Here is a 15966-nt window from a genome sequence, read left to right on the forward strand (position 1 = left end):
CACAACGGCAATATGATAAGGATCAAATAACCTGTTACTGGGAAGATGTCAGTTACAAAGGATGTAATATAGCATTTAGAAAAACATATGATCAAGCAGAGTCAGCAAGGGGAAATCATGACTGACAGCTTGTTAAGCTGTTTATTTCTGTGAGCAAACATCCTTATTTGCATCTTCCAAATATTAATGCACAAAAGCAGAAAACAACACATGTACCATGAGAAACATGTGACACCATTTCCCAACTTATTCACTACTAAGACAGTCTAATTCACTATTAGAGTACAGTATGTTCAAACATCCTTTTTTAAAAAGAATCACATGCTGCTGATGCCAAACATTAGACAAACACGTCTGTTAACAGGGAAGTAAAATATTCTTTAAATTACTGTTTTAAAATGGCAATCATCACTGTGATCGTATATGAAGAAAGTAATTTGCCTTTCAACTTAAACAAAATTGTCAAACAGTTAAATAGTAGATACCTATTTTATTCATTAAAGTAGGATGATAAGTGATTAAATAATAAAATCAATAACTCCAAACGTAGATGTAATATGTTTTCAAACCAAAGCTGCTTGTTAGGCCTCTAGATTAGAGTTATTTTCAACTGTTTCTTCAAGCGCGATGGCAAAGAAATTAATCTTCAATTTCACAATCCATGAAAATATTGTTCACTTAAATCTTAATACAACAGTTCCTAGATAAGCTCCAAATATCTCAGACATATTTCCTTCAACCTATTCTCTCACGTTTTTGCCAACTTTTTTGATGGATGCCTTCCTTCTGTCCATAAGTGTGACTCTGTCATACAGTCTCTGCCCCCATACCAACTCTCTTTGTGGCCTGACAGTGCTTAAACAAACTCCAGGAACTGTGTCTCATTTTTATGCTGGGCACTTGCCAACTTTCATCTGAACAACATGGTGTCAGACTTAATAATATCCACCTGACTTTTTTTCCAGCTCAAACTGTTAAGGTAGTGTACATCTGAAAGTGGAGAGATAAGTTTACATTTCTCACTATGGACCTTCATCAGAGCACAGCTTTGATGTGGGATGAAGTCTTCTTTAGTTCCATCTCAATTTTCTCCTCACTTTTCATCTTCTTATTCAGTTAATCACCATTGCATTATTTAACAGGTTCCTGATTCTCTACAAAGCAGTTTGCAGGGCAATTATCCCAAAACATTTGGTTTTCTGTTTCGCTCTCCACATATCCTAACAAACTGGATGAGTTTTTCCAGCATTCTCAGTGTTTCAAACACATTTTGGAGGTCTTTCTTTCCTCTAAATTAAACATTAATTTAACAAATTGACTTGACAAGGTTTCAGGTTTCAGTTCTTGAGGTGGATCAACACCCAAAATGTTGATGGACCAGCTACGAAATTCTAGTTCTTTAATGTAACAAGAATGTTTTGTCATTAGTATCTTTAAGAAGCTTTTCTAAAAAGATACGAGGTTTACTAAGTGTACAGTGACACCTGCTGGCCAATTTATAATTTCACAATGTATCAGTCTAAAATTTGATAACTGACTGTCATCCAAAGGGGCCAAAGCCTCCTGGGCATTTTAGCACGGTGTCAGGTTCCTTCAACTCAGCATCTGATACAGGTGACATGTAATGCATGGCAACTCTCCTCTTGCACCATGAGTGCCTCGGTAGAATTTCACTCTCTTCTACTGGCAAAGGAGTTGAGGCAGCTGCATCAGTCATGTCCATCTCGGATTCTGAGGACTCATCAACTCTTGGCACAGAGAGTGAATACACGAATTCTGGCAGTCTTTCCGATGTTTTGCTCCTGCACTATTTGCAAATTCGCAGCTTTCATATGCTCCACATGCTTGTTCAGGACCATCACACCCATCTGAACTTCATATGTCACTGGTCCTGGCCTTGCATTGACTATGTCCCTTACCTAGGTGGGGCCATTTCTGTGATTCTTACACCAAACTTCACCCCCTGTATCAAACAGTCTTATTTGGCGAAGTCTTATATCCGGCATTGGTGTTCCTGATGCCGTTTCAGATTCGCCACAGGTCCTGGAAGATCATTCTTGATGCGGAGTCTTCTACCCATTAACAACTCTGTCAGTGCAAAACCTATAGTTGCATGTGGGATGATCCCAAAATCAAGGAGGAACTATGACAGCTTGGTATCTAGCGAGGCTGGAGCATGTTTCTTCAAGCTGGACGTCAAAGTTTAGACAGCTCTTTCTGCCAGACCATTGAATAGAACTGGTATTGAACTGTCCTTTATGACGAATACCATTTGACTTTAGGAAATACCCAAATTCCCTGCTGGTAAATGACAACCTGTTACCTGTGACCAAAACTTCCGTGAATCTATGTACTAAAAAAGATGCCGCGCAGTTTTATCATCGTCCCAGCGTTATACAAATGAACACTACGTACATCCAACCACTTTCAGCAGCCATCAGCAAACCGTGTCCATCCAAAGTCTGATAGTCAGCTGTAACTGGGTGCGTACAATTTAATACCATTACTTTTCCATTGGGGGTATCATTGATGGTGTATCTGCTAATGGAAGATGGCTCAATGCATTCGCATTTCCTACTCTGCCTCATTGACATCTTCTAACTTGTAATTACAAGCACTTAGCTTCTGGCCACATTCAGCAATGGGCTTTAATGCTAAGGGTGGCACTGCTGCCTTGTCCTCTGTGCAAGCGGGCATCAAAGCTGCCCCGCATTTGCCACGGGACTATGCCTACATCGGTAAAACTATAGGAATTCATTTTGTGTTTTAAAAACGGCAGCCGCAGCTTAAACCCACAGAACTCAGCAGCTGCCGGTCCGCCCACGTGACCGGGAGATGGGAGCCAGAGGACAGATCAAATCCACACTAGGCCAGACACTAACCATGACTCATAGACCGAAACTCCGGAGCTAATTAATATGGAAACCCATCTCCTAATCAAATCAAGAGACTGACTGAAACACACCCATATTCATCAATACAGAACCATCCTGACACAAAGGACAGGCATCCACCAGACAGGAACGAACAGACTAATACACACCAGCACCCCAAGGGAACAAAGCGGGGTGCTAGCCCCAGCCCCAGCGCGCGGGAACAGCAGAACAGTCGAGATTCGGACCTTGGTTGGTCTCCGCCGGTGTTACTGTATCAATAAACGTTACCGATTGTTGAACCGCACTCTGGGCTCGGACTGATATCACTTCATCCACGCTAACATCTGTAAGCAGATCAAGTAGGGGTGTGGGGTCTACCATTATCACAAATTTTCGCCCATGAAGGTATTGGTGGAACTTCCTGACTCCAATTAGGATTGCCAATCCTTTGGGCCACCTACTAGCTAATAACACCTCGATACCATACAGGGAAGCATCGCATGTCAATACCAGATCTATCTTGGGATCATAGTATGTCAAAACCTTGCAGGATAATAGCTGTTTCTTTATTTCACTGATAGCTAGGGCTTGACTATGCAACCATTTCGAAGGCTGACTTTTTTTTAGGAATTGATGCAAAAGTGCCAGGGTGGAGGCCAGGTTAGGTATGGACTTTCCATAATGATTTACTAGGCCAAGAAATGACCTAAATTCATGGACAGATGTCAGACCAGGCACCTTTGATCACCCTCACTTTACTTCTAATAGGTGCAGAGGTGGAAAAGCACAGCAGGTCGGGCAGCGTATGAGATGCAGGAGAGTCAACGTTTCAGGCATAAGCCCTTCGTCAAGAATGTTTATCAGGAAGGTTTATGCCCAAAACTTTCATTCTCCTGCTCCTCGGATGCTACCTGACTTGCTATGCTTTTCCAGATGTGAGAAGTAGTTTACCATTTGTTTTAAATCCCCAAAAAGGTCAACTGACTCATTGGGCTTCACAATCAGTACGATCTATGGTGCTCATTCCATGAATTGGACTGGTTTGATGTTTCCTTTGGCAAAAGTGAGGACTGCAGATGCTGGAAAAGCACAAGTCTGGCAGCATCCAAAGAGCAGGAAAAATCAGCGTTTCGGGCAAAAGCCCTTCATCAGGACCAAAGGCAGGGAGCCTCCTGGGTAGAGAGATAAATGGGAGGGATGTGTGGGTGGGGAGAAAGTAGCACAGAGTACAATAGGTGGATGGGGGTGGGGATGAAAGTGATAGGTCAGAGAGGACAGTGGAGCAGATAGGTGGGAAGGAAGATTGGCAGGTAGGACATGTCATGAGAATGGTGCTGAGCTGGAAAGTTGGAACTGGGGTAAGGTGGGGCGGCGGAGAAAGAGAGGAAATGAGGATACTGGTGAAGTCCACATTGATGCCTTGGGGTTGATTGTTCTTCCTCCAGGCGTCGTGTAGTGAGGGAGTGGCGGTGGAGGCGGCCCAGGACCTGCATGTCCTCGGCAGAGTGGGAGGGGGAGTTGAAATGTTGGGCTACGGGGCCGTGGGGCTGATAGGTGCGGATGTCCTGGAGATGTTCCCTGAAGTGCTCTGCGAGGAGGCGTCCAGTTTCCCCAATGTAAAGGAGACCGCATCGGGAGCAACGGATACAATAAATGACATTGATGGATGTGCAGGTGAAACTTTGATGGATGTGGAAGGCTCCTTTGGGGCCTTGGATGGAGGTGAGGGGCGAGGTGTGGGCGCAGGTTTTGCAATTCTGGTGGTGGCAGGGGAATGTGCTAGGAGGGAAGGGTGGGTTGTTGGGGGGGATGTGGACCTGACCAGGTAGTCACGGGGGGAACGGTCTTTGTGGAAAGTGGAAGTTGGGGGGGGGGGGGGGGGGGGAGAGGAGGGGGGAGGGAAATATATCCCTGGTGATGGGGTCCATTTGGAGGCGGCAGAAATGTCGACGGCTAATGCGGTTAATGCGAAGGTTGGTAGGGTGGAAGGTGAGGACCAGGGGGGTTCTGTCCTTGTTACGGTTGGAGGGGTGGGGTTTGAGGGCAGAGGTGCAGGATGTGGATGAGATGCATTGGAGGGCATCTTCAACCATGTGGGAAGGGAAATTGCGGTTTTTAAAGAAGGAGGCCATTTGGTGTGTTCTGTGGTGGCACTGGTCCTCCTGGGAGCAGATACAGCGGAGGCAGAGAAATTGGGAATACGGGATAGCATTTTTGCAGGAGGTACGATGGGAAGAGGTGTAATCCTAGTAGCTGTGGGAGTCGGTAGGTTGGTTTCCCCAACCTTTTAATTTCTCTGTCTACTTTTGCCCATAAGGCAAATTGAGAGTTTGCAGAATTATGGAATTGCTTCCTGGTCAACCTACAAGGTGGCCTTGGCTCTTCTGACCAAAGAATCTTCCTGGAAGACTTCCAGGTGTTTAAGTAGGACTTCACTCAAGCAGCATTTTCCAATGATAAAGCCAGTTGTAATGCCTGTTTAGAATTCAGTGGGGCTTTAGCTAGTAGGGGTTTTTGCATTGTTACATCATTGATCCCACATACTAAAATGGTCTCCAAATATTTTATTAAGGGTAAAACCAAAAAGTCACATGTTTCTGCCAGTCTTCTTAACCTAGTCAGAAATCCTGATAAGGATTCTCTGGTTCTCAAATTGCTGAGTAAAAATGATAGTGTCTCAGAATTAGAGAAAGCTTTGAATGATAATATTCCTTAACTATGTGTGTCAACTCTTGAAAGGTTTTAATATCAGGTGTCACAGGGAAATTTAGGCTCCTAAAAACAGAAAAAGCTGTGGCTCCACAAACTGTCAGTAGAATTATTATTCATGGCTTTTTGTTTGCCACAATGTTGTTTGCCCAGAAAAAGTAACACATTCTTTCTGCATTCTGGGCCCAGTCCTCCATGACAGGATCAAACGAGTCAAGCTTCCCAAAAAATGTAAGAAATGGTTCCAACATTTACAGCGTGCTTCTTTGGGATAGTGCTTTACTCTCGTCACTTACTGAAATAACTCCACAGGTTCTGGTATGCTATTACCAAGTCAGCCTTTATTTACACATGAACAGTCCTTGACTTTAGTACAGCTTCATAATCAGCTCTCAGATGATCAGTATCGCTGAGACTCCCCTTTTAGTCTGTCAGCCAAGGCTCCCTTTTTGGATCAGATTAACAGCTCCAAATCAGGGAGCTCTTATTCCGAGGTCAGCTAGCTGACCTTGTTAGAATCACTACAAGAGCTTCTTTAATGATATAAAAAGGAAGAGAAAAGTCAGTGAACACAGGTCCCTTAGAAAATAAATCTGGGAAGATGGTTAGCGGGAAAAGGAAATGGCAGAGGCATTAAACAGATATTTTGCATCACTCCTTACAGTGGAAGATACTTCCACATCACATTAACACTAAAGAATATTGGGGGGGGGGTGGATTAACACCATCACCACCAGAGCAGTAAACTAACGGGGCTAAAAGGCAGATAAAAATCACCGGACACCAATGGCTTCCATCCTAAAATCCTGGGAGAAAGTGAGAACTGCAGATGCTGGAGATCAGAGCTGAAAAATGTGTTGCTGGAAAACCGCAGCATGTCAGGCAGCATCCAAGGAGCAGGAGAATCGACATTTCGGGCATAAGCCCTTCTTCAGGAATGAAGAAACGGTGAGATATGATCCTCCACCGAGACAAGGACCGGATAAACCCCACCAAAAAAATCCTAAAATCCTGAAACAGAAGTAGCTACAGAGATAGTGGGATAATTGGTTGTAATTTTCACAAAAATCCTTGGATTCTGGAGAAATACCACAGGATTGGAAAACTGCCAATGTGACATCCCTATTCAAGAATGAAGGAAGCTAAAAGTGTGCATTTCAAGGGGTTAGTATATAAGAGAAGGGAAGTCTTACTGCAACTGTAAAAGGTAAGACCACATATGTAACTGTAAGACCACATATTGAGTACTGTGAGCAGTTTTAGTTCCCTTGTTTAAGCAATTATTTCAATGGAGGCAGTTCAGAGAAGATTCATTTGAATAATCCCTGGTATGGATGACATCTTAAGAGCAAAAAGACTAAACAGCTTGGGACTCTACTCACTGGAGTTTAGTGAAATGAGACGTAATCGTATTGAGACAAAGAATTCTTAAAGGGGCTTGACAAAGTAAATGCTGAGGGGATGTTTCCCCTCATAGGGGTTTCTAGGACCAGCCAACATTGTCACAGAATAAAGGGGTGTCATTTTAACACTGAGGTGACAAAGGATTTCTTCTGTCAGAGGGTTGAGTGTTCTCTGTAACTCATCGTAACAGCGAGCTGTGGGGGCCAGGGGCTGTGGGCAGTGTGCTTGTGTATATTAACAGCTAAGATTAGATAGATTCTTGATCAGGAGAGGAATCAAGGGGAAAGGGTAGGAATGTGAACATGAGGAGATTAGCCATGACCTTATTAAATGACAGAGCAGCTTCAAGATGCTGAATGGCCTACTCCAGTTCCTTCTGGTCTTATAAATTGTACTATAACTTTATGCCTGATACTTTCTGATTTCTAAGTTTTTTAAAAAATTTTAAAAGTGGACAGTTTAATTTCTTCCATATGAAAAAGGATGAGCATTCCAATGATATTCATCCCCTGGTTCAGGTTGGAAGTTTGCTCACTGAGCTGGCAGGTTTATTTCCAGACATTTCGTCACCATGCTAGGTAATATCATCAGTGAGCCTCCAGTGACGTATGGTGTTGTGTCCCGCTTTCTATTTATGTCTTGATCTCTTAAGTTGGGTGATATCATTTCCAGTTCTTTTTCTCAGAGGTTGGTAAATGGGGTCCAAATCGATGTGTTTATTGATGCAGTTCCGGTTTGAATGCCAGGCCTCTAGGAATTCCTGGATGTGGGTCTCTATTTAGCCTGTCCCAGGATGGATGTATTGTCCCAGTTGAAGTGGTGTCCTTCTTCATCTGTACGTAAGGATACTACGATAGTGGATCATGCTTTTTGGTAGCTAGTTGGTGTTCGTGTATCCTGGTAGCTCGTTTTCATACAGTCCTTGCATGACATTTTGTAAATAACATTTGTTTTGTTAGTTGTTGATGTAGGGTCCTTTAGGTTCATCAGTAACTGTTTCAGTGTGTTGGTAGGTTTGTGGGCTACCATGATGCCAAAACGTCAGAGTGGCCTGGTAGTCATCTCAGGTGTCTTTGACGTATGATAGTAAATGGATGTTTAAAGAACATAACACTGTCTGATTAAAAATAAATTCATTCATCCCTCCCTACAGCATATAAGCATTTGAATTCTCATTATTATAGGCATTAAGAGTTATTATCAGGAGCAACTACAATAACACTTCTAAATCTTTACAAACTGGAGAACAACAAAACAAGGTGCATGAATGATCCTGTAATGTGCTTATACATAGGAATTCAGGTTACTGATTCTGCAAGAAAGTGTGCTGTTTGCTGGCATACAAAAATGGCCGTTTTTCCAGATTTTGGAAAGTGGCATATTGCTCCTGCTGCTTTGCTCAGCACTATTCTACAATATCTGGGTGTTTGGAAAATAACACAGTAAAGAAGCACGATTTATTTTTAAGCTTGCAACAGGAAATAATCTAAATCATCTGTGTATTTCTCTACCTACAAAAGTAGGTATCTAACTGGAAGCTTGTTACATCTAACTAACCTTTTTAAGTGATGTTGGTTTTTTGGCCTTTGGAACTTCCCTCTGTTTTCCTCGCTTTACCAAAGGTGCACTTGAGTCCAAGGGATTATGTGGAACCTTTTCCTGACTTGAGCCTTGGGGCTGTCTTTTCGATGTTGTGGGTTCTTTGGGAACTAATGGAAATGTCCCTCCAACTACAACACAAGACAAACAGCAAAACAAAAATAAAATTATATCAAAGAGGAATAAGTATATAATACATAAACCACAAAATATAGAAAAATCAGCTGATTAAAGATATACCATAAGGCTAGAAGAGGACACATGGAAAAGACTAATTTCAATATTTACCTGCAAATACGATTGGCTTAGGGGTGTGTTTGGACTTCTTCTCCTGCTGCTTTTGTTCTAGGACAGCCAGCATGTTACCAAAATCTAGCTGCATGGGTACCTTACTCTTTTTACCACCTTTCTTTGGAGCTTCCTAATAAAACAAGTTTTTGTTATTTTCAAGATCCGTTAGGCAATTACATTTGTTTTAATCAGAGCATTTGCAGTACTACTATTACTATTAATAATATATTTATTAAAAGTTAAAAAGATCTATCAGACTATAGCATATTTGTTGCAACATTTGTGACTTTTTTTGTAGGAATATTTCCAACTTTCAGTTTCTTTCAATGTCTGGGCCAAACCATCCTGAATCAAGAAAATTTGACAAGCAGGTAATCATTGTTCAGTACTTTGGAGCTCTAGGATGTCTATGAAAAGTGAAAGTGAATTTGAATTAAGTCATATCTCCCCACTGGTTATCAGTGCACTTAAGCGACACTAACAAGAAATATCCACAAAGTCCCAAGAATGAGTCACATAACCAAAGAGTCAAGAAATTTGGATCCAAATAATCCATGGCATGTGAAATGGAATAAATGGACTAATAAGTGCCATAAGGCTCAGTTAAATAAAGTGAGAAGTTATTTTAGTTTCCAAATGTTGCTTCTCAATATAAGAGGTCTAATTTAATGACTAAGGAACTGTAGGCACCAACCAAAGTTATGATGGTTTTACTGGTACAGGGGGTCCCTAATTTACCATGTCCAATTTACAACTGTGATCCCATACAGGGATACAATTTTAAAGATCCTAAAGATGAATGTTTACTGTATTCATGAATAGCTACTTTATATTGTCCTGCATCATAATAAAACTTGCAAACAGACTCCAGAATAGAACCCGCTCTGAGCCTGTACTTCAACTTGTAGCACCAGTTACAAAGAATTAACTAGTCTTCTAAAAAAACCCAAGTACAGATTTTTTAAAACACTTTGTGGCAGATTCACTCAGGTGCAAAATAGGCTCAAGAATAGGTATAAATTTATAGGAACATTACATAGATAGGTTCTTGACTGTCTAAGGGATCAAGGGTTACAGGGTGAAAGCGGGAGAACGGAAGTTGAGAAACGTATCAGCCATGATTGAATGGCAGAGCAGATTCAATGGCCTGAATGGCCTAATTTCTGCTCCTATATCTTGTGGTCTTATTCAATCACAAGATCCCGATTTGACGTTGATCAAAATATATTCCCCAAACTGACAAAAATCTATAAGTTATCGTCCAACTGATTTCCAAAACTTCCAATAAACTCATTTAACTTAGTACTTATTCTGTCTGGTGAGGGATAGGTCAGTTTTTACTCAAAACACTGTATCCCCAATGAGAAGCAGGGGATCAAACAAGACTAAACACATAAAAAGAACATGATACTAACATGCTGTGCACCCATCTCCCAATTTTAAAGCAGTTGACATCAGGATGGATAAGTATTCTTGTGAGATGAAATAGAGCTTAATTAACATACTCTATTTGGACTTCCATGTTGCCTGTGCAAATCATAGCTTAAAACGGATTTATAATATGACACAGCACTAAAAGTAAGGCAACAGCTGTGCAATCCATAAAATTAAATTCCTTTTTCAGCATTCCATCTGGGCTTAAAACAGTAGTGACGTTACATTCTAGTTTCTCAAAAGGAGCCTTCAGTCTCTACACTAGTGTTATCTTCTTAGTTACTAAGCCTCGCTTACCTCGGATTTCAGAGGTCTCCCCCAGTGGTTGCCAGCTGTGTTCTCTTTCTACTGGTACTTGGTTCAGCCCAGACATGAAATAGGCATAAAAAGCATCAATGGTGCCCTGCTGTCAAGTTTGGCAAGACTGATGTGACCCTGGCCTTTCCAAGTGTCTGTTTTGCTCATCCCACTAAATATTGTTCTTCACAATTCTAAGTAACTGTAGTCTTTAAAATATCACCGGAGCTCATAATAATATGAAAACTAGGACATGTTTTTAAGTAACAGCATAAAACCCCCAAACTGAGCTGAAAGACACTTCAAATTCAGATTGGTATCAAATAAATATGCCTGTGCCTTAAAGATTGAGTTCTTTTCTGATCCAAACTAAGTTAAACACTCATGGCTATCTTTACTGTCTTCCTCCGCAGTACACAGAAATGTTATTCAAATGAAATAAATCAGAGTTCTGAACAAACCACAGCTTTCTTCTGTGGACTACTGGATGCAGGTTCATGACTGGATTCTTTTCTTAGCAGTTGGACTGGTTTCTGGTTTTGGTCCAAAGGGATCAGTTTGCCACCAATAGGGTGGGAGTTGGTCATATTTATAACCAATTCTCCATTCGTTGATGACTGAAAGGTAAAGAAGAATGCTCAATATTTTATGAATTTAGGTTGCCATAAAAACATTTTATGACTACAGTAGGTTACATTGAGCACAAAGATGTTCGTGCAACCTTGTCATCTTGCATAATGTAGCTGAATAAAACAAAAAAAATGCCACGTAAGAAGTGATTGCACAATTCCCTCTTAATTGACGTGAATGCAGAACAGTGAAAAAAAACTATTGTTGGTTGATGTCACTTAAAGGGTCTCAAACAGCAGCAAAGCAGGAAGTCTATCGACAGTTTTCTCATGTTTGTAAATCAGATGGAGGCTGGAAGACACAGAGTACCCACCTGTCAGCTTCCTGCCTAACATCCTCACCAGCAAACTGCCCATGGAGTAGGGGTGCATTCTAATTCAACTCTGAATTACATTAGTGTTTTAAACTTCAGCTGAGAGACTAAATTATAAGCATTCCATCCTGTCAGTACTCCTTACTCAAAACCAATAAGAGTAAAAACTGAACTCAAATATACAGCAGAACGTCAGTCATACTGCATTGCCTCATTCTGACAAATGCCTTGTGTGAAATTTTTCTGTTCCCTTGCAGTGTGACCAATGGTGAGAAAGTTAGAAAAATATGATGGAAAAGAAAAACGTTTCCTATATTCCCTCAAGTTCTAAAAAGACATGGTCAGAAAATTATAAGCTGTGACGATCTTATTTCCATGTATTTGCATCTCATTATCAGTCCAACTCTCTTTTTCATACATTTCAAAATTCTCTCCTTTCAAAAAAAAAGCAACTGCCAACTCCCAACATGAAAGTCAGAGTGGTTACGTGGCAGCAGTAATTCATCACTTGCTTTTCCAGACCTACATTGAACTCTGTCTTTAACACAAAGTCTCTACTTGCTCAATGTTCTCCTTCACCCTTCACTTATGCAAGTTGACACTACCAAATCAATAGATTCACATTATCATGGCTATGTTGGAACCAATCATTACATCCTTTCAGGACTTCACTCTGGTGCTCCAGGACACATGACTTTGCATGCTTGTGTCAGGTCACTTTATACTTCGGACATAAACTCATCTCATCTATCCACACGGGGTAACTACACAGGAAGCTGCCACATTTTTAAAAATTCACTGATGGGATGTTGGTGTTGCTGACTGTCCCTAGTTGCCCCTAAGATGGTGGTGAGCTGCCTTCTTGAATCATTGCAGTCCATCTATGTGGGTTGACCTACAATGCCAATTAGAGTGGGAAACCCAGGTTTTTATTCCAGTGACATTGAAGGGACAGCATGGTGAGTGGCATGGAGGGGAACTTGAACGTGGTGGTGTTCCCACGTATCTGCTGCCTTTGTCCTTCTAGATGAAAATGGTCATAGGTTTCAAAGGTGCTGTCTGAGGATCTTTGGAGAATTTCTGCAGTGTATCTTGTAGATAGTACCATGTCCTAGAGTTCAAATTGCAGGCAGATTGCATTTAACAGTTGCCCTTCCATCAACATGGACATCATGGCTGTCCTACATTTTGCTGCTGCCAGGTGCTGCTGAATTACCACATGATATATATTATAACAATGTGTCAGTCAGCAACCCAGATAATCATTAAAAGAAGTGTCAGAAGTCCTATTTGCAATGGATAGCGCATTACCTTCTGTGTAGAAACTGACAAAACCTCACTGACTGCTGCACTTTTCCTGGACAAGAGGATTCTCAAGATGTTAGAGAGTTCAAAGTTTGTGAGAAGATTTGTAGCTCAGGTGCTCGTTGTTGTGGTTCTGTTCGCCGAGCTGGGAGTTTGTGTTGCAGACGTTTCATCCCCTGTCTAGGTGACATCCTCAGTGCTTGGGAGCCTCCTGCGAAGCGCTTCTGTGATGTTTCCTCCAGCATTTATAGTGGTTTGTCTCTGCCGCTTCCGGTTGTCGGTTCCAGCTGTCCGCTGCAGTGGCCGGTATATTGGGTCCAGGTTGATGTGTTTGTTGATAGAAAGAGTACAATGGGATCTTGATCAGATGGGAGTTTAATTTAGGCAAATGTGAGGTGCTGCATTTTGGAAAGGCAAATCAGTACAGGACGTATACACTTCATGGTAAGATCCTGGGGAGTGTTGCTGAACAAAGAAACCATGGAGTCGGGTTCATAGTTCTTTTAAAGTGGTGTCACAGGTTGATAGGATAGTGAAGGCAACTTTTGGTATGCTTGCCTTTATCGGTCAGTGCCTTGAGTACTATAGTTATGGAGTCATATTACAGCTGTACAGGACATTGGTTAGGCCACTTTTGGAATACTGCGCATTCAAGTCTGGCGCCCTGTTACAGAAAGGATATTGTGAAACTTGACATGGTTCAGAAGAGATTTACAAGGATGTTACCAAGGTTGGAGGGTTGAGCTACAGGTAGAGGCTAAATAGGCTGGCGCTATTTTCCTTGGAGCATTGGAGACTGAAAGGTGACCTTATAGAGGTTTATAAAATCACAGGAAGCATGGATAGGGTGAATAGCTAAGGTCTTTGCTCAGGATGGGGGAGTCCAAAACTATTGGGCATAGATTTAAGCTGAGAACAGTAAAATTTAAAAGGGATCTAAGGGAATGATGCTAGTTTAGAATGAGCTGCTAGAGATGTGGTGGATGCTGGTACAATTACAAAATTTCAAAAGGCATCTGGATGGCTATAGGAGTGGTTGAAAGAGATAAATGGGCAAATGAGACTAAATTATTTTTTGATATCTGGTCGGCATGGACGAGTTGGACTGAAAAGGTCTATTTCCATACTGTACAAGTCTATTACTCTATTTCTGTACCTGGTCTGTTTCTAATACATTTATTTTCTCCATCATTGTTCTGTTTACTTCTTGGTCTTCAAAATCTCATTATTTAACAAAGCAAATAATTAATCCCATTATTCGTCTTGATGCAAAGGCATTATAGAACATAGAACATAGAAGAATACAGCGCAGTACAGGCCCTTTGGCCCTCGATGTTGCGCCGATCCAAGCCCACCTAACCTATACTAACCCACTATCCTCCATATACCTATCCAATGCCCGCTTAAATGCCCATAAAGAGGGAGAGTCCACCACTGCTACTGGCAGGGCATTCCATGAACTTACGACTCGCTGAGTGAAGAACCTACCCCTAACTTCAGTCCTATATCTACCCCCCCCTTAATTTAAAGCTATGCCCCCTTGTAATACCCGACTCCATACGCGGGAAAAGGTTCACACTGTCAACCCTATCTAACCCCCTAATCATCTTGTACACCTCAATCAAGTCACCCCTAAACCTTCTTTTCTCTAATGAAAACAGCCCCAAGTGTCTCAGTCTTTCCTCATACGATCTTCCTACCATACCAGGCAACATCCTGGTAAACCTCCTCTGCACCCGTTCCAGTGCCTCCACATCCTTCCTATAGTATGGCGACCAAAACTGCATACAATATTCCAGATGCGGCCGCACCAGAGAATTATACAACTGCATCATGACCTCAGGACTCCGGAACTCAATTCCTCTACCAATAAAAGCCAGTACGCCATATGCCTTCCTCACCGCACTATTTACCTGGGTGGCAACTTTCAGAGATCTGTGTACATGGACACCAAGATCCCTCTGCTCATCCACACTACCAAGTATCCGACTATTAGCCCAGTACCCCATCTTTTTGTTATTCTTCCCAAAGTGAATCACCTCACACTTAGCTACATTGAATTCCATTTGCCACCTTTCTGCCCAGCTCTGCAGCTTCTCTATATCCTGCTGTAACCTGCCACATCCTTCCTCACTGTCAACAACTCCTCCGACTTTCGTATCATCCGCAAACTTGCTCACCCAACCTTCTAACCCCTCTTCCAGGTCATTTATAAAAATGACAAACAACAATGGTCCCAAAACAGATCCTTGCGGAACACCGCTAGTGACGGCACTCCATGAAGAAACTTTGCCATCAACTACTACCCTCTGTCTTCTTCCATCCAGCCAATTCCTAATCCAAACCTCCAACTCACCCTCAATGCCATATCTCCGTATTTTCTGCAGTAGCCTACCATGGGGAACCTTATCAAACGCCTTACTAAAATCCATATATACCACATCTACCGCTTTCCCCTCATCAACCTCCTTCGTCACCTTTTCAAAGAATTATAAGTTCACACTTAAGATTAGAATTAGAATCCCTACAGGAAACAGGCCCTTCAGCCCATCAAGTCCATACCAAACCTCCAAAGAGTAACCCACCCAGACCTAGTCCCCTGTATTTATCCTTGACTAAAGGGCGGCACAGTGGCTCAGTGGTTAGCACTGTTGCCTCAAGCACCAGGGACCCAGGTTCGATTCCAGCCTTGGGTGACTGTCTGTATGGTGTTTGTACATTCTCCCAGTGTCTGCGTGGGTTTCCTCCGGGTGTTCCGGTTTCCTCCCACAGTCACAAAGATGTGAGGGCCGGTGAATTGGCCATGCTAAATTGCCCAGAGTGTTAGGTGCATTAGGGTCAGTGTGGACTTGTTGGGCTGAAGGGCCTGTTTCCACACTATAGGGAATCTAATCTAATACCCAAAACCTACACATCTTTGGACTGTGGGAGGGAACTGAAGCATCCAGAATAAACAGACATTGGGAGAACGTGCAAACTCTACACAGACAGTCGCCCGACACTGGAATTGAACCTGGGTCTCTGGTGCTGTGAGGCAACAGCGCTAACCACTGAGCCACCATGCTGCCCGTCTGAGACAGTCAAGTTGATGGGTAAGGGTAGAAGTCG

The 15966-nt window shown here is 42.2% G+C and overlaps 1 protein-coding gene across 5 annotated transcripts in view; it reads right to left on the bottom strand.

Moving 5' to 3' along the window:
- secisbp2 (SECIS binding protein 2) overlaps positions 1 to 15966 on the bottom strand; it is a 121263-nt gene that overhangs the window by 47465 nt on the left and 57832 nt on the right. For 4 of the 5 annotated variants that reach the window (XM_087997154.1, XM_087997150.1, XM_087997161.1 and 1 more), the window contains exons 10-12: positions 11072 to 11227; positions 8877 to 9009; positions 8547 to 8719 (exon numbers count right to left, since the gene is read on the bottom strand). In XM_087997154.1, the coding sequence (XP_087853280.1) occupies positions 8547 to 8719; positions 8877 to 9009; positions 11072 to 11227 (462 nt within the window). The remainder of the gene's footprint in view (positions 1 to 8546; positions 8720 to 8876; positions 9010 to 11071; positions 11228 to 15966) is intronic. The other variant, XM_087997158.1, reaches the window with a different exon arrangement.

The sequence above is a fragment of the Chiloscyllium plagiosum genome, unplaced genomic scaffold (assembly GCF_037043375.1).
Source record: "Chiloscyllium plagiosum isolate Xiang-an unplaced genomic scaffold, Cpla_swu_hap1 HiC_scaffold_2, whole genome shotgun sequence".
Lineage (NCBI taxonomy): Eukaryota > Metazoa > Chordata > Chondrichthyes > Orectolobiformes > Hemiscylliidae > Chiloscyllium > Chiloscyllium plagiosum.